The sequence below is a fragment of the Peromyscus leucopus genome, chromosome 16_21, assembly GCF_004664715.2.
Source record: "Peromyscus leucopus breed LL Stock chromosome 16_21, UCI_PerLeu_2.1, whole genome shotgun sequence".
Classification (NCBI taxonomy): domain Eukaryota; kingdom Metazoa; phylum Chordata; class Mammalia; order Rodentia; family Cricetidae; genus Peromyscus; species Peromyscus leucopus.
The window spans coordinates 38,394,546-38,409,579 of NC_051084.1; the positions used below are offsets into that span (position 1 = coordinate 38,394,546).

The window sequence follows — 15,034 nt, forward strand, 5'->3', positions numbered from 1 at the left end:
GCCAGAGCTAATCACATGACCAAGTCCGGTGTTAAGGGTGGGGAGGACTATCCACCAGTAGGAGGCTGAGGAGGGAAGTGAACATTGGATAAACAATAATGCAAGTGATCACAGACTTTCATTCCCGTGCAACTCTGTTTTTTTTTTTTTTTTTTTTTTTTTTTTTGGTTTTTCGAGACAGGGTTTCTCTGTGTAGCTTTGTGCCTTTCCTGGAACTCGCTCTGTAGCCCAGGCTGGCCTCAAACTCACAGAGATCCACCTGGCTCTTCCTCCCGAGTGCTGAGATTAAAGGTGTGCACCACCACCACTGCCCGGCTAATAGACAGTTTTTGTTGTTGTTTTGTTTTGTTTTTTCGAGACATGGTTTCTCTGTGTAGTTTTGGTGCCTGTCCTGGATCTTGCTCTGTAGCCCAGGCTGGCCTCAGACTCACAGAGATCAGCCTGGCTCTGCCTCCAGAGTGCTGGGATTACAGGCGTGCGCCACCACCGCCCGGTTCCTTATAAACAGTTTTGACAGTAACTGCACTGAGAAGCTTATTTGCATGCATAGTGACTGCTGGGAATTGGAATTCAGAAGAGGGAAACAAGTGTGATAGTGAACTGTCCCGATGGGAGGCAGCTTCCTTTGTAAGGAAGGTACTGGGATAACCATAGAGGGTGGGAATTTCTACTGTGGGAACCAGGAGCCTGAGTACCTGGAAGTTGAGTTTTACTTAGTAGTGGTAGGTTGATAAGCTGGGCCTTTTCTGGGAGTGATTTTACCTACTCCTTTCTAAGAGTGAGCCCAGAGAGAGGTCAGAGCGCTGCTCAAACGTTTGTAAAATTGGACATACGTCAGTCTCAGAAGCTCCCCTATAGAGTCGACTACTCTGTATACAGGCTGGGTCTATGCATGTCTTAGAAGGAGCTTTGACTGCTGGTGCATTCAGGGATGGCGTCCTCTGGGCTGCCTATCTGATCTTTGGGCTGCCCCTTAGGTTCTGAAAGCTGGCGATCCTGCCCACAGTAGAGGTCTGGGGATCCCTCCATCAGGAAGAAGACTTGTGGTATTAGGGTCTGGAGCAGGCTCCATTTCTGTTTCCCTTCTATTCTTGTTTTATCCTAAATTTAAAAGAAAAAAAAACAAATTGAAATAATGAATACAGATTTATAAATTTAGATCAGAGTAAAAGTTGTCACCGGGCATCTGCCATCATCTGTCATTAAAATGGAATGATTTTGACATTGATGCAGCTGGCTCAGGCACAGGACCAGTCATCAAAGCTGACAGTTAACTTGTCTCTGATGGCTGGAGGTGCCAGGCTCTTTAGGTCAGTAAATTCAAGAAACCCAGAGGTGGCATGATCACTTGGGCTGCAAGCCATACTCAGAGCCGTGTGATTTTGCTTCAAGCCAGAGCATCACACGGATACAGACATCTGTGGCGTGAACTTAACTTTAATCGGATGTTGTGCATGCCACCAGAAGTCCCAACAGCTTAGAGCCCCCTCCTTGTTCCAGGGGGAACGGGAAGGGGCCACATGGCACAGCTTTCATTTCTAGGCTCATGTCCTTAGGCAGCCATCACTAATCAGTCCTGAGTAGCTCTTCCCCCTGAGCCTGTATTGGGCTCTGGCACGCTCAGTACAACCGAGAGATCTTAGTTACCAGCCCAGCTCATCGATGAGAAGTAAAATGGCAGACAGGCTTTGCTGTGATCATCACCAGATCTCACTGGCCAGATTAAAAGGAAAGACTATGTAATGAACAAATGAAAAGGAACATGCGCCATAGTACAAGGCCGTACCAAAAGGCAGCGATGCTTGGCTGGGTCTGTGTTGTTTGTATCTGGTACTTTGGACAACATGGGAACTGGAACAGCTGCTCTGGGGCCAGCAAGGTGGCTCAGCAGATAAGGGTGCTTGCCGCCAAGTCTGGGGGCCCGAGTTCGACCCCTAGGACCCACATGGTGGAAGGAGAGCACCAGCAATTGAAAGTTGTCCTCAGACCTTGATGCACACGTTTGTGCTCATGTGCACATCTGATAAATAAGCAAAACTGCAGCGAACTATTTGTTTAAAAGAATAAAAGCTATATAAAATTGTTGGACTATTTTTGAAGTTTTCTTTTTTTGTGTGTTGGTGGAGGGGCAAAAAGCATGAAGCTAAGGCTATGCATTTTAAAAATATGTTTTATTGACTTGAGCATACAGCAGGTTGCTATGTTTAAAGAGGAAAAAAAAGAAGCAGTCCTCTTCTTGGCAGACACATGTGATCTTTAATTAGCCTCCGAGTCCAGTGGCCCATCGTTCAGGCCTGGCATCCCGCCTCTCTGTTTCCAGTCTCCAGTTTAATTTAGAAGCGCTGGCTGGTGCCTGCTTGTAGCTGTTTCTATCAGCAGCAGGAGCTTCTCTCAGAATTTGCCTTCCTTCTCCCTAGAATTGAGCCTAATTCCGCCGACGAGGCCGGAACAGCCGCCCTTCCAAAGCTGCTGCCACATCATGGTTTTATCAGGTGGAGAGATGAGATGATCTCCAGACTCCTGCTCCTCCTGCCCATTCGTTCAGTGCCTTGAATTTCTTATCCTTGCTTAAGACAGGCCTCTGTCAGTGAGGGTTTATTAAACACCTTCTATGGGATTTTAAGTCTCACTAGGGTGAAGATAAAGAAATTCAAAGAAGTAGATGACAAAGCTCTGAACCAAGAGACCCCAGACTCTCAGAGCTCCATTTTTTTTTTTTTTTTGCTTTTGCTCTATGATTCAAGTTGCTTCTTCAGTCATTGTTCCCAGAGCCCAGCTGATGTAAGAACCACCCACCTCACCTCCCTCTCCTCTGCCTTTCATTCACACTTTTGAAGATCAGATGGCTCTGTAGAGTAGAGCCCCCATGGCTAGGGACCCCTGTACTCCTGTCTCTATCTTGGGTTTCTGGCCTGGGCTCCTCGTCTAGGGCTTCCAGTTGCAGGGCAGCCTGTCCACTCAATGCTGGACAGTGGTGAGATCTGTTCTAGTCTTAGCTCAGCCATTGCAATCAATCTCAGAACTAACCGAGTGGGTGCAAGTATCCTGCAGGCCATCACCTGACGACACAGGAGGTGGAGAGAAATTCATCAAAGGTCTTTTAAAATTTAAACCGAGTTGCTAGGAAAAAGGAAGCTAGTGTGAATCCTGATTACATTTGAATAAACTGACTTTGATTTCAGGCTGAGAGAGCTCTCCAGATGTGTTTTGTAAAAGTCAAGAGCTTTGCTGGGCTCAGGGGTATGCAGGGATGAGCAAGAGAGGACTCTCTAAAAGGCGGTTTTAGAATAGTCTATTTGGAGGTATTAGCCAAGTGTCGTAGACTTATTAGTTATTAAAAAAAAAAAGATAATAAGGGGCTGGAGAGATGGCTCAGCGGTTAAGAGCACTGGCTGTTCTTCCAGAGGTCCTGAGTTCAATTCCTAGCAACCACATGGTGGTTCACAACCACCCATAATGAGATCTGGTGCCCTCTTCTGGCCTGTAGGCATACATGCAGGCAGAATACTGTATACATAATAAATAAATCTTTAAAAAAAAAGATAATAATAGTTCCATCCGTAAGGATATCACAGTCAGATATCTTAGGCAGTTTTCTATCGCTGTAGTGAAATACCCAAGGCTGGGGACTTACAAAATGAACAAAAGACAACAGTAACAGCAGCAACAAAACCAGGAGGTTGCTTAGCTGCCCCCTGAGAAGGCCGAAAGTCCGGACAGACTGGCTCTGGCTCTAGTGAGGGCCCCTTGACTGCGTTTCATCCCGGCATCAAGGCAGGAGTCCACTTGTTCCTCGTGTCTCTGTTCTCTTGGCCCAGGTCTCCACCATCTGTCCACATGGACGATCTGAGAGCCTGGGCGGGTGCTTCTTAGGGAGGGGTGTGTCTCCTGAGAATGGGAATGGTTACTTCAGGTTCACTAAGTGGATATCGGACAGTTGGGTGACAGTACTTATGCATTTTACAGTGTTCTGGGGGTGGGGGACCAGCAGAGAGTCACATCACACATTGTACCTTCACTTCGAGCTCGAATCGCCCATCCTTTGTATTTGGAATTGCTGCTGAGACACCATGACGGCCCATTATGAAACATACATACTCCCCGGCTCAAGAGAGCATGGATTCTTTCCCGAATGGTGGGATAACTCTATATTTGTTTTAAATTAACTAATGGGTCATTTCCATAGAGAGGGACTGAGTGCCACATGGTGCCTCAGGCATTAGGGCCGTGAGTCCAGATCCAGCCAGCAGGTTTTACTCACTGATCAACAGCACAACATTTTAACATAGGTCACACCACTAAGAATGTTTTCCTTACTGTAAAAGTACTGATTTTGCCACTTCCTACCCTACAGGGATGTAATGTGGCCCCCCTTTGCCATACCCGCACAGTAATGTTAGGTCTCTGGGAAATTTTCTTTTTTTGTAAAATATTTTATTGGTTCTTTGAGAATGTCCTACAGTGCATTTTGATCATGTTGACCCCAGCTCCTCTCAGATCCAGCTCCACCTCACCAACACTCCAACTTCGTATCCTCTTAAAATGAAAAGAAACTTACCAGGTCCAGTTTGTACTGCCTGTATACTCGTGTGTGGAGGCGTTCACAGGAGTGTGCTCAACCTACCAGCAGCCACACCCTGGAACTGAAAACCGCATCTCCCGCCTCTGGAGACCATTACCTGTCCACAGCTCCTCAGTAAGGGGCAAGGGCTTATGAAGCCCCCCTCCCCCCATGCTACCACACTGACTGGCTTGAACTTGTACAGGTCTTGTGTAGGCGAGCACAATAGGTGTTCCAGTTGTAGCCGAACACTCCATTGGCACCTACTCTCTCCCCCTTGACCCTAGGAGCGAGTTTCTGCATTAACTACCACCCACTGCAGAAAGAAATGTCTCCGACGAGGTCTGAGGGCTGCATTAATCTACATGCAGAGAGATAGGGATTGAGAAGGATTTGATGCTGTGGCCATTTGATAAAGTAATAGTAGGGTCTGTGAGCTCTTTAGTTAGAGGTTCTTGGCCAGAGTTACAGTTCTAGGCCTGTGTTCATCCTGTGGAATAGGCTTAAATCCAATTAGGAAGTGATTGTTTCCTCCCATAACATTCATGTTATTGCACCCACAGGCCACATCAGTCACTCTTGTAGTTCATAGGGTTCACAGTTGTGTAAAAACTGTTGATGGCTGTTTTTCTTCTAGCATCCCACACAGTGTCTCTGTGAGAGCTAGCCAGCAGGGAGGACGGTCCCTGGTCGGTCCCAGTTAGATTTCTCTATGTCCTGTGACCAGTGTGTGTGCTAGCTTCAGCAACAGGGTCTCACCAGCAAGTTCAGATGGGCAACCAAGAGCCATGGCAAGATCCTGTATTATTTTGGGGGTCTCTGGCCAACAACTAGAGGGGAGGTGTCCATACCTGGCACTGGGCTTTTTATTTGACCGCCTATGGCTTCAGGTAGGAGCAAAATCTCCTTTGCAGGGTAATTACAATTCAATGCTTCTATATGGTGTGTGTGTGTGTGTGTGTGTGTGTGTGTGTGTGTGTATGTGTGTGTGTATGTGTATGTATGTGTGTGTGTATGTATATATATATACACACACACACACACACATATATATATATATATATATATATATATATATCTTATAACATAGTTTCCAGCATGGTTCTACCTAACATCCTTAGTGTTAATTACCCTTCCTCCAACCTACTCCTCTGCCCTCCCCTCCCATCCCTCTCTCCATCTGAACCCTCCCTTCTCATTAGTTCCCTTTGGTCTCGGGAGTTTTAACACAGCTCATTTTATCACAGTTTGTAATTTTAAAAATGTATTACTTTCTGAAAATAAAACTAGTTGCTACTTTTTCCTGATGCACACAGCCTTTTCATGGTTATATTAAGGTCTGTTTTAGATCTTCGTGGCCAAATAGGAGTAATAGACCCCAGCAAACTTGCTGCTCAGCTCGATCAGTCCTTCATTCAGGAGTCCTGGGAGATGGGGAGAGGCCACCCAGGGACGGGGCTGGGGTTTGAGAGTCACCATGAGTGCTTTTGTCTGCCACTGTCTTCCAGGGCCGCATTGAGTGTCCCTCAGACTGTGCCATATTCACTTTCTTTCTGTTCATTTTTCCCTTCCTGACCTTAGAGTCAAAGCGTTTCAGGTACTCAAGACAATCCTTACGCCATAGTGTAAGACCTGGAGTAAGACACAAAGTGACTTATTTAGGTACTGCCACAGTTAATGTTTGGATTCCCCAGAGCACAGCCATTTGCTTGAATGATCCCTGTGTTCTGTACCACTCGGGGAAAGTTTCTTGCCATGGTGGTAGCCATACATTCAGATGCTGGCAAGTCCAGGAGAGAGAGAGTGGCAGGTGGTAAATAAATGTGTCCTTGTAACGAGCCAAAGAAAAGCAAGGAAGGGTTCAATAAAATAACAATTCTTGGTCCTGGGCTGAGTGATACGAAGAGTCCAAAGCAAGCAGATACATTGTTTCTGTACTCTAGACTTTCACAAACCCTCTGCCGGAAGCAGCCTGAGCAGCCAGAGCAGCAGCTGCGACTGCGCAATGAAGACAGGAGCGGGGCTGGAGGCCAGGCTGCCGGGATGAGCTTCGTTGTGAGCAGCTGTCTCCTAAATATAAGCTGCTTGTTTGTGAGGGATCGCCTTAAATTAGACTGGACTGGAGACGATGTGTACACTAACGGCACCAGCACTGGCTCATGCCTCTTTGTGTTCCTTGGAACTGAGGCTGGAGTGACAGCCAGGAATATGCTCCAGCAGTTGATGGCAGTGCAACAGGTGCAGATCTGAGTCCAGGGAACAGAAGTTTCCAGGTTCTTGTACCTCCTTGCAATACACTGCATGAAGATGCATGGGTACCTAGAGGGGAGGAGATAGCTTATTAAAGGGAGGGGTGCAGAGGAGCCTGGAAGTGTGCCATGCCTCCCCTGTCAAGGAGAGAGGAGGGATGGGGTAAGGTCTGCAGGGATCTTTCATGAGTCATTATCATAGTCCCGATTCTCCAAAGTTGGCATAGCCTGGGCTTTTCCAAACATGCCTCCTGCCTGAACAAAGCTTAGATAGACTGAAGTCAGCCAGGCTTTCCACTGTTGCTAGGTTTCATTTTGTAATTTCTGGGACTTCTTTCACCACTTTTTTTTTTTTTTTTTTTAAATTATTGTTCTCCTGCATCAGCAGAGCAGTGAGCCTGTCTTGGCAGTAAACGGACGGAGAAGTATTAGTTACTTTCCTTTTTGCTGCGACCAAATGGCTGACAAATGCAACTTAAAGGAGAAGGGGTTTATTTTGGCTCACAGTTTGAGAGTACAGTCTATCGTGGTGGGGGTAAGGCCTGGCTGGTGGCCTGAGTGTGAGTCTGAGGGTCACATTGTATCCACATTGCTGAGCGATGGATGCTGGTCCTCAGCTCGAGTTCTCCTTTTTATGCAGTCTGGGGCCCCATCCCACAGGATGGTGCTGCCCACATTTAGGGTGGGTCTTCTCGACTATGAACTCCCTTACATATGTGCCCAGAGCCTTGTGTCCTAGATTGTTCTAGACCCTATTGAGTTGACAGCCATGGTAGCGATCGCAACAGTGGTTGTGAATAGTGTATTCATGGGCAGGAAGGTAGGGGTGTTGCAGTAAGCTCAGTTTTCTGGGTAGCTGGTCAATAATTGATAGTGGTGGGGTGAGGATTGAGCCTTGGAAGAAGGGTGGGCTAACCAAGTGTGGTCAAGGGAAGGCTGAGTGCCCTGATAAGGGACCCCAGGGGTCCCAGAGGGCTGGCTGGACAGTGCCGTGAGTAGGGTCATAAAGGCAGACTATTGAAGGGACCATAATGGGGAACCTTGAGTTCTGGATCAAGGATGCTCCCTTGTTCATCACTATATTCTTAGCACCCATGTAGCACAATCAACACATAGTAGGTTGTCACATCTTTGCCACAGGCAAACATCAACTTGACTATGACAACTGGATTCATCCTGCAGGTGCGATATAGAAGATTTGACAGAGAGGTGATGCTGCCTGCCCCACCAGAGCTTGCCAAACTAGCCAGTTGGAGAAGTTAGTACCGTGTGCTCATTAATCACAGTGCCTTCATGTGGTATTGCTCCTAGGTGAGGCTAGTGTTTTAACATGACCCTCCAGATTGCCACCAAGAGGTCAGAGGTCAGTACAAACATGGGCTATTTGATTGGAGGCTTCTTGTTTATCTCTATGAGATTGCGCATCTTGCTTCTGCTGAGACCAGTCTTTGCTGGCTTAGTCCTTAGAGGTCAGGATGCATAAGGTGTCATGCAGATTTATTTCCTCTGGCTCAGCTTGAAGAATTTTCAATTCACAGAACCCCCTGAGGCTGCCTGTGCTCATCCTCTGGCCTTTTGTGTTTCTAGTGGGCTTCTCTCTCTCCTGGCTGCAGCTCTCAAATGTCTAGCTAAACCCCGTAGAAGGAAAGAATCCCTGGCCAGAATGCCAACCCTCCTTACTGCCTGTGTAGTGTCCTGTAATTAAATGCATACATCCCGAATCATTCCTTTATGCACTCTAGGTTTTTCACTCGCTGGTTTTTGTTTTCCTTTTCCTTTTCTGCAAAGCTATTTGTAGTTTAATCACCTGTGTATGAAGTATGTAGAATTTGATAGTGTCCTGAGTACAGTCCCCAATCAGTGTAGTGAAAATTGAAGTTCTCACCAGAGTGACCACGTGGTTATGGCCACCTCTGATTTCCTGCCCCTGGATGACAGGAGGCTACCATGTCTCCTTGGAGGCTTTACCTTTGATGTGGCTTTGGGTATACTGTACTGAGATGTAAGCAAGAGGAAAGCCATGTCTCGTTTGAAACTTTTGAAGAGTGAGTCCTGTGACTGAACACCTCCCCGCTGAGGCAGGCAGCCGGGCCATCTTGGTTTCACCGAGGTCAGAAGTCCTGTGGACTTCAGGTTTGCATTTGGCAACAGTATGAGATTCTTCTAGAGTCCCAACGTGGGGCTTGGCATGCTTTGTCTCCCTCCTAGAGCTAGGAATTGCTGCAAAACTGTGCTGACCTCTGTCAGGGCTTGTCATTGGTATCAGGATGAGAACCATAATGCCATCTTACTCGATCCAGTTACCCATGAGAAAGCCAGGATCCTAGTGTCGCTTTGCATCTGCTCTGTCCTTCTTGGCTGCATTTCACAAGTGTCTTGATGGCTTAACGCCAGTCCTTTGGGCTGAATGGGGAAGTCACATAGGGTGTTCATAGACTGAATGGTAGCCAGTCTCCGTCCCTAGTTACAGAATCTCGGGTTTCTGTCAACGATGCTGTAGACAGGAGTGGTCAGTGGACATTGGGGAGGGTCTCCAGGGCCCATTTCTAGGGAAATCTAACAAGCTACCCAAGTTGGTACAATCTATGCTGTGTCATTCATTGGTTGATCCTTGACAGCGCCCTCTCTACCTCCATTTACCCAGCTGTAAATAGTGCATAGAATTTGCCTGCAGGGCTGTGGTAAGATAAAGTGGAAAAATACTTAGAAAGTCCCAAATACAAAGTTGTACAAAAGGGCAGTTTCATTTGATATTGCTCCTAGGTGATAATAATGTTTTAACATGAATTCCAAATTGCTATTCTGAGGTCAGAGGTCAGTACTGTAGCTGGAGTTTTCTCCAGTCCTGCCTGGCCCATGGTCAGGACAAATCTCTCTCACCCACCAGTCCCGCAGCCTTGCAGACCCAACTGAATAAACACACAGAGACTTATATTGCTTACAAACTGTATGGCCGTGGCAGGCTTCTTGCTAGCTGTTCTTATATCTTAAATTAACACATTTCTATAAATCTATACCTTGCCACGTGGCTTGTGGCTTACATGTTGGTATTCATGGCAGCAGCTGGTGGCAACTCCTAACTCAGCCTTCCTGTTCCCAGAATTCTCTTCTCTGCTTGTCCTGCCTATACTTCCTGCCTGGCTACTGGTCAATCAGCGTTTTATTTATACAGAGCGATATCCACAGCACAGTACAGTATTTGGGCGGAAGGCTCCTGGAACCCTCTGGGGTATTTCTGTTTCTGTGTGAAGCTGGTCTCAGCTGGGAAGTCCTCTGAGGTCAGGACACAGGGCGTCATGTGGATTCCTCTCCTCTGACTTTGGTGAATTTCCAGTTCACAGAACCCACCGAGGTTTCCTGTGCCGCCTCTGTCCCCTCGCATTTCCAGTGGGCCTTTCTCTCTCTCAGCTTTAACTCTAAGATATCTATCTAAGCCCCTTTAGAAGAGTTCCTGATCAAAAAGAGCCATGGCAGATACCCCGCAAAGGCGTTTATCACCCGACAGTTTGAGCCCTTTTTTGGCTTTTGTGACAAAGTGGCCCCTGAACCAACTCAATACATTCTTCAGAATAGAAGGTGGTTTGGGGGGCTCTTTTTATGGGCCTAGAGTAGTTCTCTTGTGTCTAGCAGGCTATGGCTAAGAGCTTGCCTAGGTGGGGCCAGAATAGCAATGGGTAAGGCCATCAGTCAATCGCTACCAGTCCTAAGGTCTCCAGCAATTGTCCTTTCTTTTACTTAAAAACAAACAAACAAAAAAAAAAAGTGTGTGTGTGTGTGTGTGTGTGTGTGTGTGTGTGTATGATGTGTGTACATGTTCATCTGGGTAAGCAAGCACATGCATGCAGGTCAGAGAACAGCCTCGTGTCAGTCCTTACCTTCTGACTACTTTTGACGGGATCTCTTTGTTGTTTGCTACCCTGTGTGCCGGGCTATCTGGTCTCCTAGCTTCTGGGGCTCCTCCTGCCTCTGCCCTTCATTTTCCCCTAGCAGCACCAGACTACAGATGCGCACTACCATGCCTGGCTTTATATGCACGGTAGGGATTTAAACTCCGGTCTCCATGCTTGCATAGCAAGCCTTTCGGCCACTGAGGCATCTCCTTAGCAAGCCCCCTCCCCGTGAGTCCTTGAAGGAATCATTACTGAGGTTTCTGACTGGGAAGAGGATGGTTAAGACTCCACCGCACCCTCTTTCGAGGTACAGTAGAGCAGTCATGGTGTGCAGAGGAAGTGTACTTTGGAAACCATGACTTGACCGCAGATCCAGTGAGCTTTCAGAAGCAGAGAATGGGGACCTAGCAGGAAATGCTACCTCCACATGTCAGAGTCCACGCTGCTATGTGCCTCGGGCACAGAACAGGTCTCAGTAGATGTGGCAGGGACAGCCAGTTGCCACCCAGACCTACTCCTTCTTAAGATAGAACTCCACCTTTATTAGGGTCACTGTGCACTCAGCTGTGATGAGGCTTTGGCCACAGGTGGGTAGTGAGGCTGTTGGGTAGAACTTCAGGGAAGGGTGCCTGAGAGAGATTGACTCTGTAGAGGATATTTGTCCTGCAACCTGTTGTTCTAGAAGCCACCTTGAATCTAGTGTGACTTTCAGGACAGGGGATATGCTGGGGTGGTACAGGAGCAAGATGAAGTGTGGGTCTTGACTTTTATTTTTAAAATGTTTTTGAGATAATTGTAGATTTACATAGAAGAAGAAATACAGATATGTGAGGTATCATTTAGAGGGCTTCATCTCACAAAGTTATATGATTTGTCATAGCTAGGATTTTCACATTGATACACTCAAGATCTCTTCTTATGTTGGGCTGAGAAGATGGCTCAGTGGTTAAGAGTACTGACTGTTCTTCCCGGAGGACCTGGGTTTAATTCCCAGCACCCACATGGTGTTTAACAACCATTTGTAACTCCAGTTCCAAGGGATCTGGCATCCTTTTCTGGCCTCCGAGGACACTGTTTGCAGGAGGTACACCAACACTGACCAGACGTGGACCACCTACCCATGGAGACACAAATGTCTATATGAATTAAATCGTATCATTTAAAAATTGTCATGCAGCCAAACCTCACCCTGCACTAAGACAGCAGCAGCAGCAGCTTGGAAAAGAAGGGTTAAAGATTCTTAGAGCAAAGGAAAGGCCAGTGGAGGTGACTGGATCAAAGAGGCTGGATACCTCAGCTAAACCAAGAAGGATCAGGGGCTGCTGTTGCTGCACAGACCCCTCATTTCCACTTGCTGCTGACAGTGACTGGCTTTCATGAGACGCTTCTGCTTTCTTTACCTTACCGAAGGATCATGTAAAATTTATACTATTCTGTCTGCCACAGATGTTTACAAGCACTGGGTACATCCCAGCATCTGCACATATGGTTTATGAAGATGGCAGCATTTCTCTGGGGGGACTTTTTTTTTTTGGCTTGGTCTTGTTGGTTTTTAAAAATAGATAATATTTTTTTATTAATTCTTTTAGGATTTCATATATGCATATAATATATTTGATCAGATTCACCCTTACTCACCCCCCAACTCCTCACAGATCCATCCTACCATCCCACTCTCCCACCTTCTTCCATCTTTGTATCCTTATTTTCTTTCTTGTATATACCGCATGGAGTCTACTTTATGCTGCCCCTACACTCGTATGGATGTGGACATCCACTAGAGTGTGGCTAACCTACTAAAGGCTGTATACCCTTAAAGAAAACTGGCCTCCCCTTCCCCAGAAGCCACCAAATGCTAATAACTCCTCAGTTAGGGGTGGGGGCTCACAACCCACCCCCCCCTCTGTGCTAGAAGGTTGACTGGTTTGATCTTGTGGAGGTCTTGTGGCGGCAGCTACAGTTGCTGGGAGTCTGTGAGTCAGTGACCCTATGGTGTCCAGAGACACTGTTTTGTCAGGTCCTCCGTGACTTCTGGCTCTTACTATCTGTCCACGCCCTCTTCTTCAGTGGTCTCTGAGACTTGGAGGGAGGGGTGTAATATAGATGTTCCATTTGTGGCCGAGCACTCCATAAACACTTGTCTCTGCACTCTGACCCATCGTGAGTTTCCTTGTTAATTGCCAAACACTGAACAAGGAATCCCCTCAGATGTGGTCTGAGAGCTGCTCTGATCTATGCGTATAAAGATGTGAATTCAGAGAGAGTTTGATACTGGTCTATTTAATAGTATAGTAGTGGTAGGTTCAGCCCTGGGCCTGTGAGCTCCTCAGCCATGAATTCTTGGCCAGATTTACAGTACCAAACTTGTGGTTCCTTCTGTAGAATGGACCTTAAATCCAAATAGAAAGAGATTAGTTACCTCTATAACATGTGTACCACTATTGCCCCATGGGCATATCTTGCCGTGCTGGTTTTTATTGTAGCTTACAGGATTCACAGTTGGGTAAGAATATTGATGACCTGTAGCCTAAGCTGCCTTTGAACTTGGGACAGTCCTCCCACCTTGGCCTCCTGAGCACTGGGATTACAAGTGTATGCCACCATGGCTAGGCTTCCTTGGGGGTGGGAGTGGTTCCAGTTCTGACTTTCATCAAGAGATTATTTTGGGGAAATATAACTGGATGTTCAGAGATGTCCTCAGTGAGTTGATGTGCCATGCCTGCGAGGACCCTGCCGAGATTTTTTTTGGGGGGAGTGGGAGGACTCCTATCTCAGCTGCTCACTTATGTTATGCTTCCCTTTCCAGGAGCTGGTGTCAGAGAGGATGTGTTTCTCATCTGGAGAGAAATGGAAGAAGCCTGCAGCACACTGACTCAGGTCCGGAAACTGGTGGACAAGTCTCCTCGGTCGGATGCGTCCCCAGCATACTACAGTAGGTGCTGTGTTTATATATAAGTCTGCAGTGCAAAGGAGTCAGTGATATTGGTGGCAGGTGGGAGGGTTGGAGTCCCATGCTTCTAAACAGGAGAACTCCTTAGCTCAGCTCAGAGGTGTTTCTAGGGAGAGTCTCTCGAGCTGTGGGATGTACATACATGTACATACATGCATGTGTGTGTGTGTGTGTGTGTGTGTGTGTGTGTGTGTGTGTGTGTGTGTGCAGATATGTCGACACACATGCTTGTGCTCATTCCTGAAGTAGTTAAAGCTCTAAAGGCAGGAACTGCCTGTAGTAAGAGGAGGAAGCAAGGCTTGGTAGAGAGCTGGGCTCAGTTCTGAACACAGTGCAGACATCCACAGTGTGGGGTAGAGGGGCAGCTGTAAATGGAAACTTACTAAGAGGAGATATGATGAATAGGAGGCTTCTGTCTGGACTGACACAACAGGGTTCTTGCTGAAGGCCACATCAGATATGGTGGGCAAGAGGAATTCCACTGAGATATTGAATCTGGTCATTTACCAGTTTGGGAGTGGGGATTCTGGTTGTAGCCGTTTCTAAAGAGTTGTGCTAACTATGCAGAACTGAGCACAGAAGTCTAAAGATTGAGGACATTTGAAAGAAGATGCAGAGAGGCTCAACTCAAGCTCAGTCGGGGCGGGGGGGGTAATCTTCCAAGAGGCATGTGGGGTTTTGTTTGTTTGTTTTCTAAACAGGGTCGCTTCATGTATCCCTGGCTCTCCTGGAACTCACGCTGTAGACCAGTGTAGCTGAAGTTTTCCTGGTCCTGCCCGGCTCCTGCGATCCTGCAGTCCCACAGCGGCTCAGACCCAAATAAACACACATAATTAATTATATTAATTATGAACTGTATGGCCTGATAGCTCAGGCTTCTTGTTAGCTAGATCTTACATCTTAAATTAACCCATTTCTATAAATCTATACTTTGCCACGTGGCTTGTATCTTACTGGTATCTTTACATCTTGCTTCACACAGCAGCAGCTGGCAGTGTCTCCTCTGTTTTTCCTTTCTCCTTCCTCCTCTCTAGTTAGAATGTCCCGCCTAACCCTATTCTGCCTCACCATTGGCCAAACAGCTTTATTTATCAACCAATCAGAGCAATATATTTTCACAGCATACAGAAAGACATTCCCCCATCCGACCAGGCTGGCCTAAACTCACAGAGATCGGCCTGCCTCTGCCTCTTAAGTGCTAGGATTTAAAGGCATGTACCACTTCACCAGGCGGAGCATCTGGCATGTGAGGACTCAGGGATGGGTCAGCTAGACTTGGCCTTGCCTGCAGACTGAAACCCATCCACACTGACCATGGCAGGCCGCCATCCACTCACCCTCACAGAACCACAAGGGAACCTGCATTTGTTGCATTCTAATTTAA

The 15,034-nt window shown here is 47.0% G+C and overlaps 1 protein-coding gene across 1 annotated transcript in view; it reads left to right on the forward strand.

Annotated features, from left to right (window-relative positions):
- Positions 1–15,034, forward strand: part of Vwa3b (von Willebrand factor A domain containing 3B) — a 188,014-nt gene that overhangs the window by 59,013 nt on the left and 113,967 nt on the right. Inside the window, exon 8 of the mRNA XM_037199794.1 lies at positions 13,507–13,632. Within this exon, the coding sequence (XP_037055689.1) occupies positions 13,507–13,632 (126 nt within the window). The remainder of the gene's footprint in view (positions 1–13,506; positions 13,633–15,034) is intronic.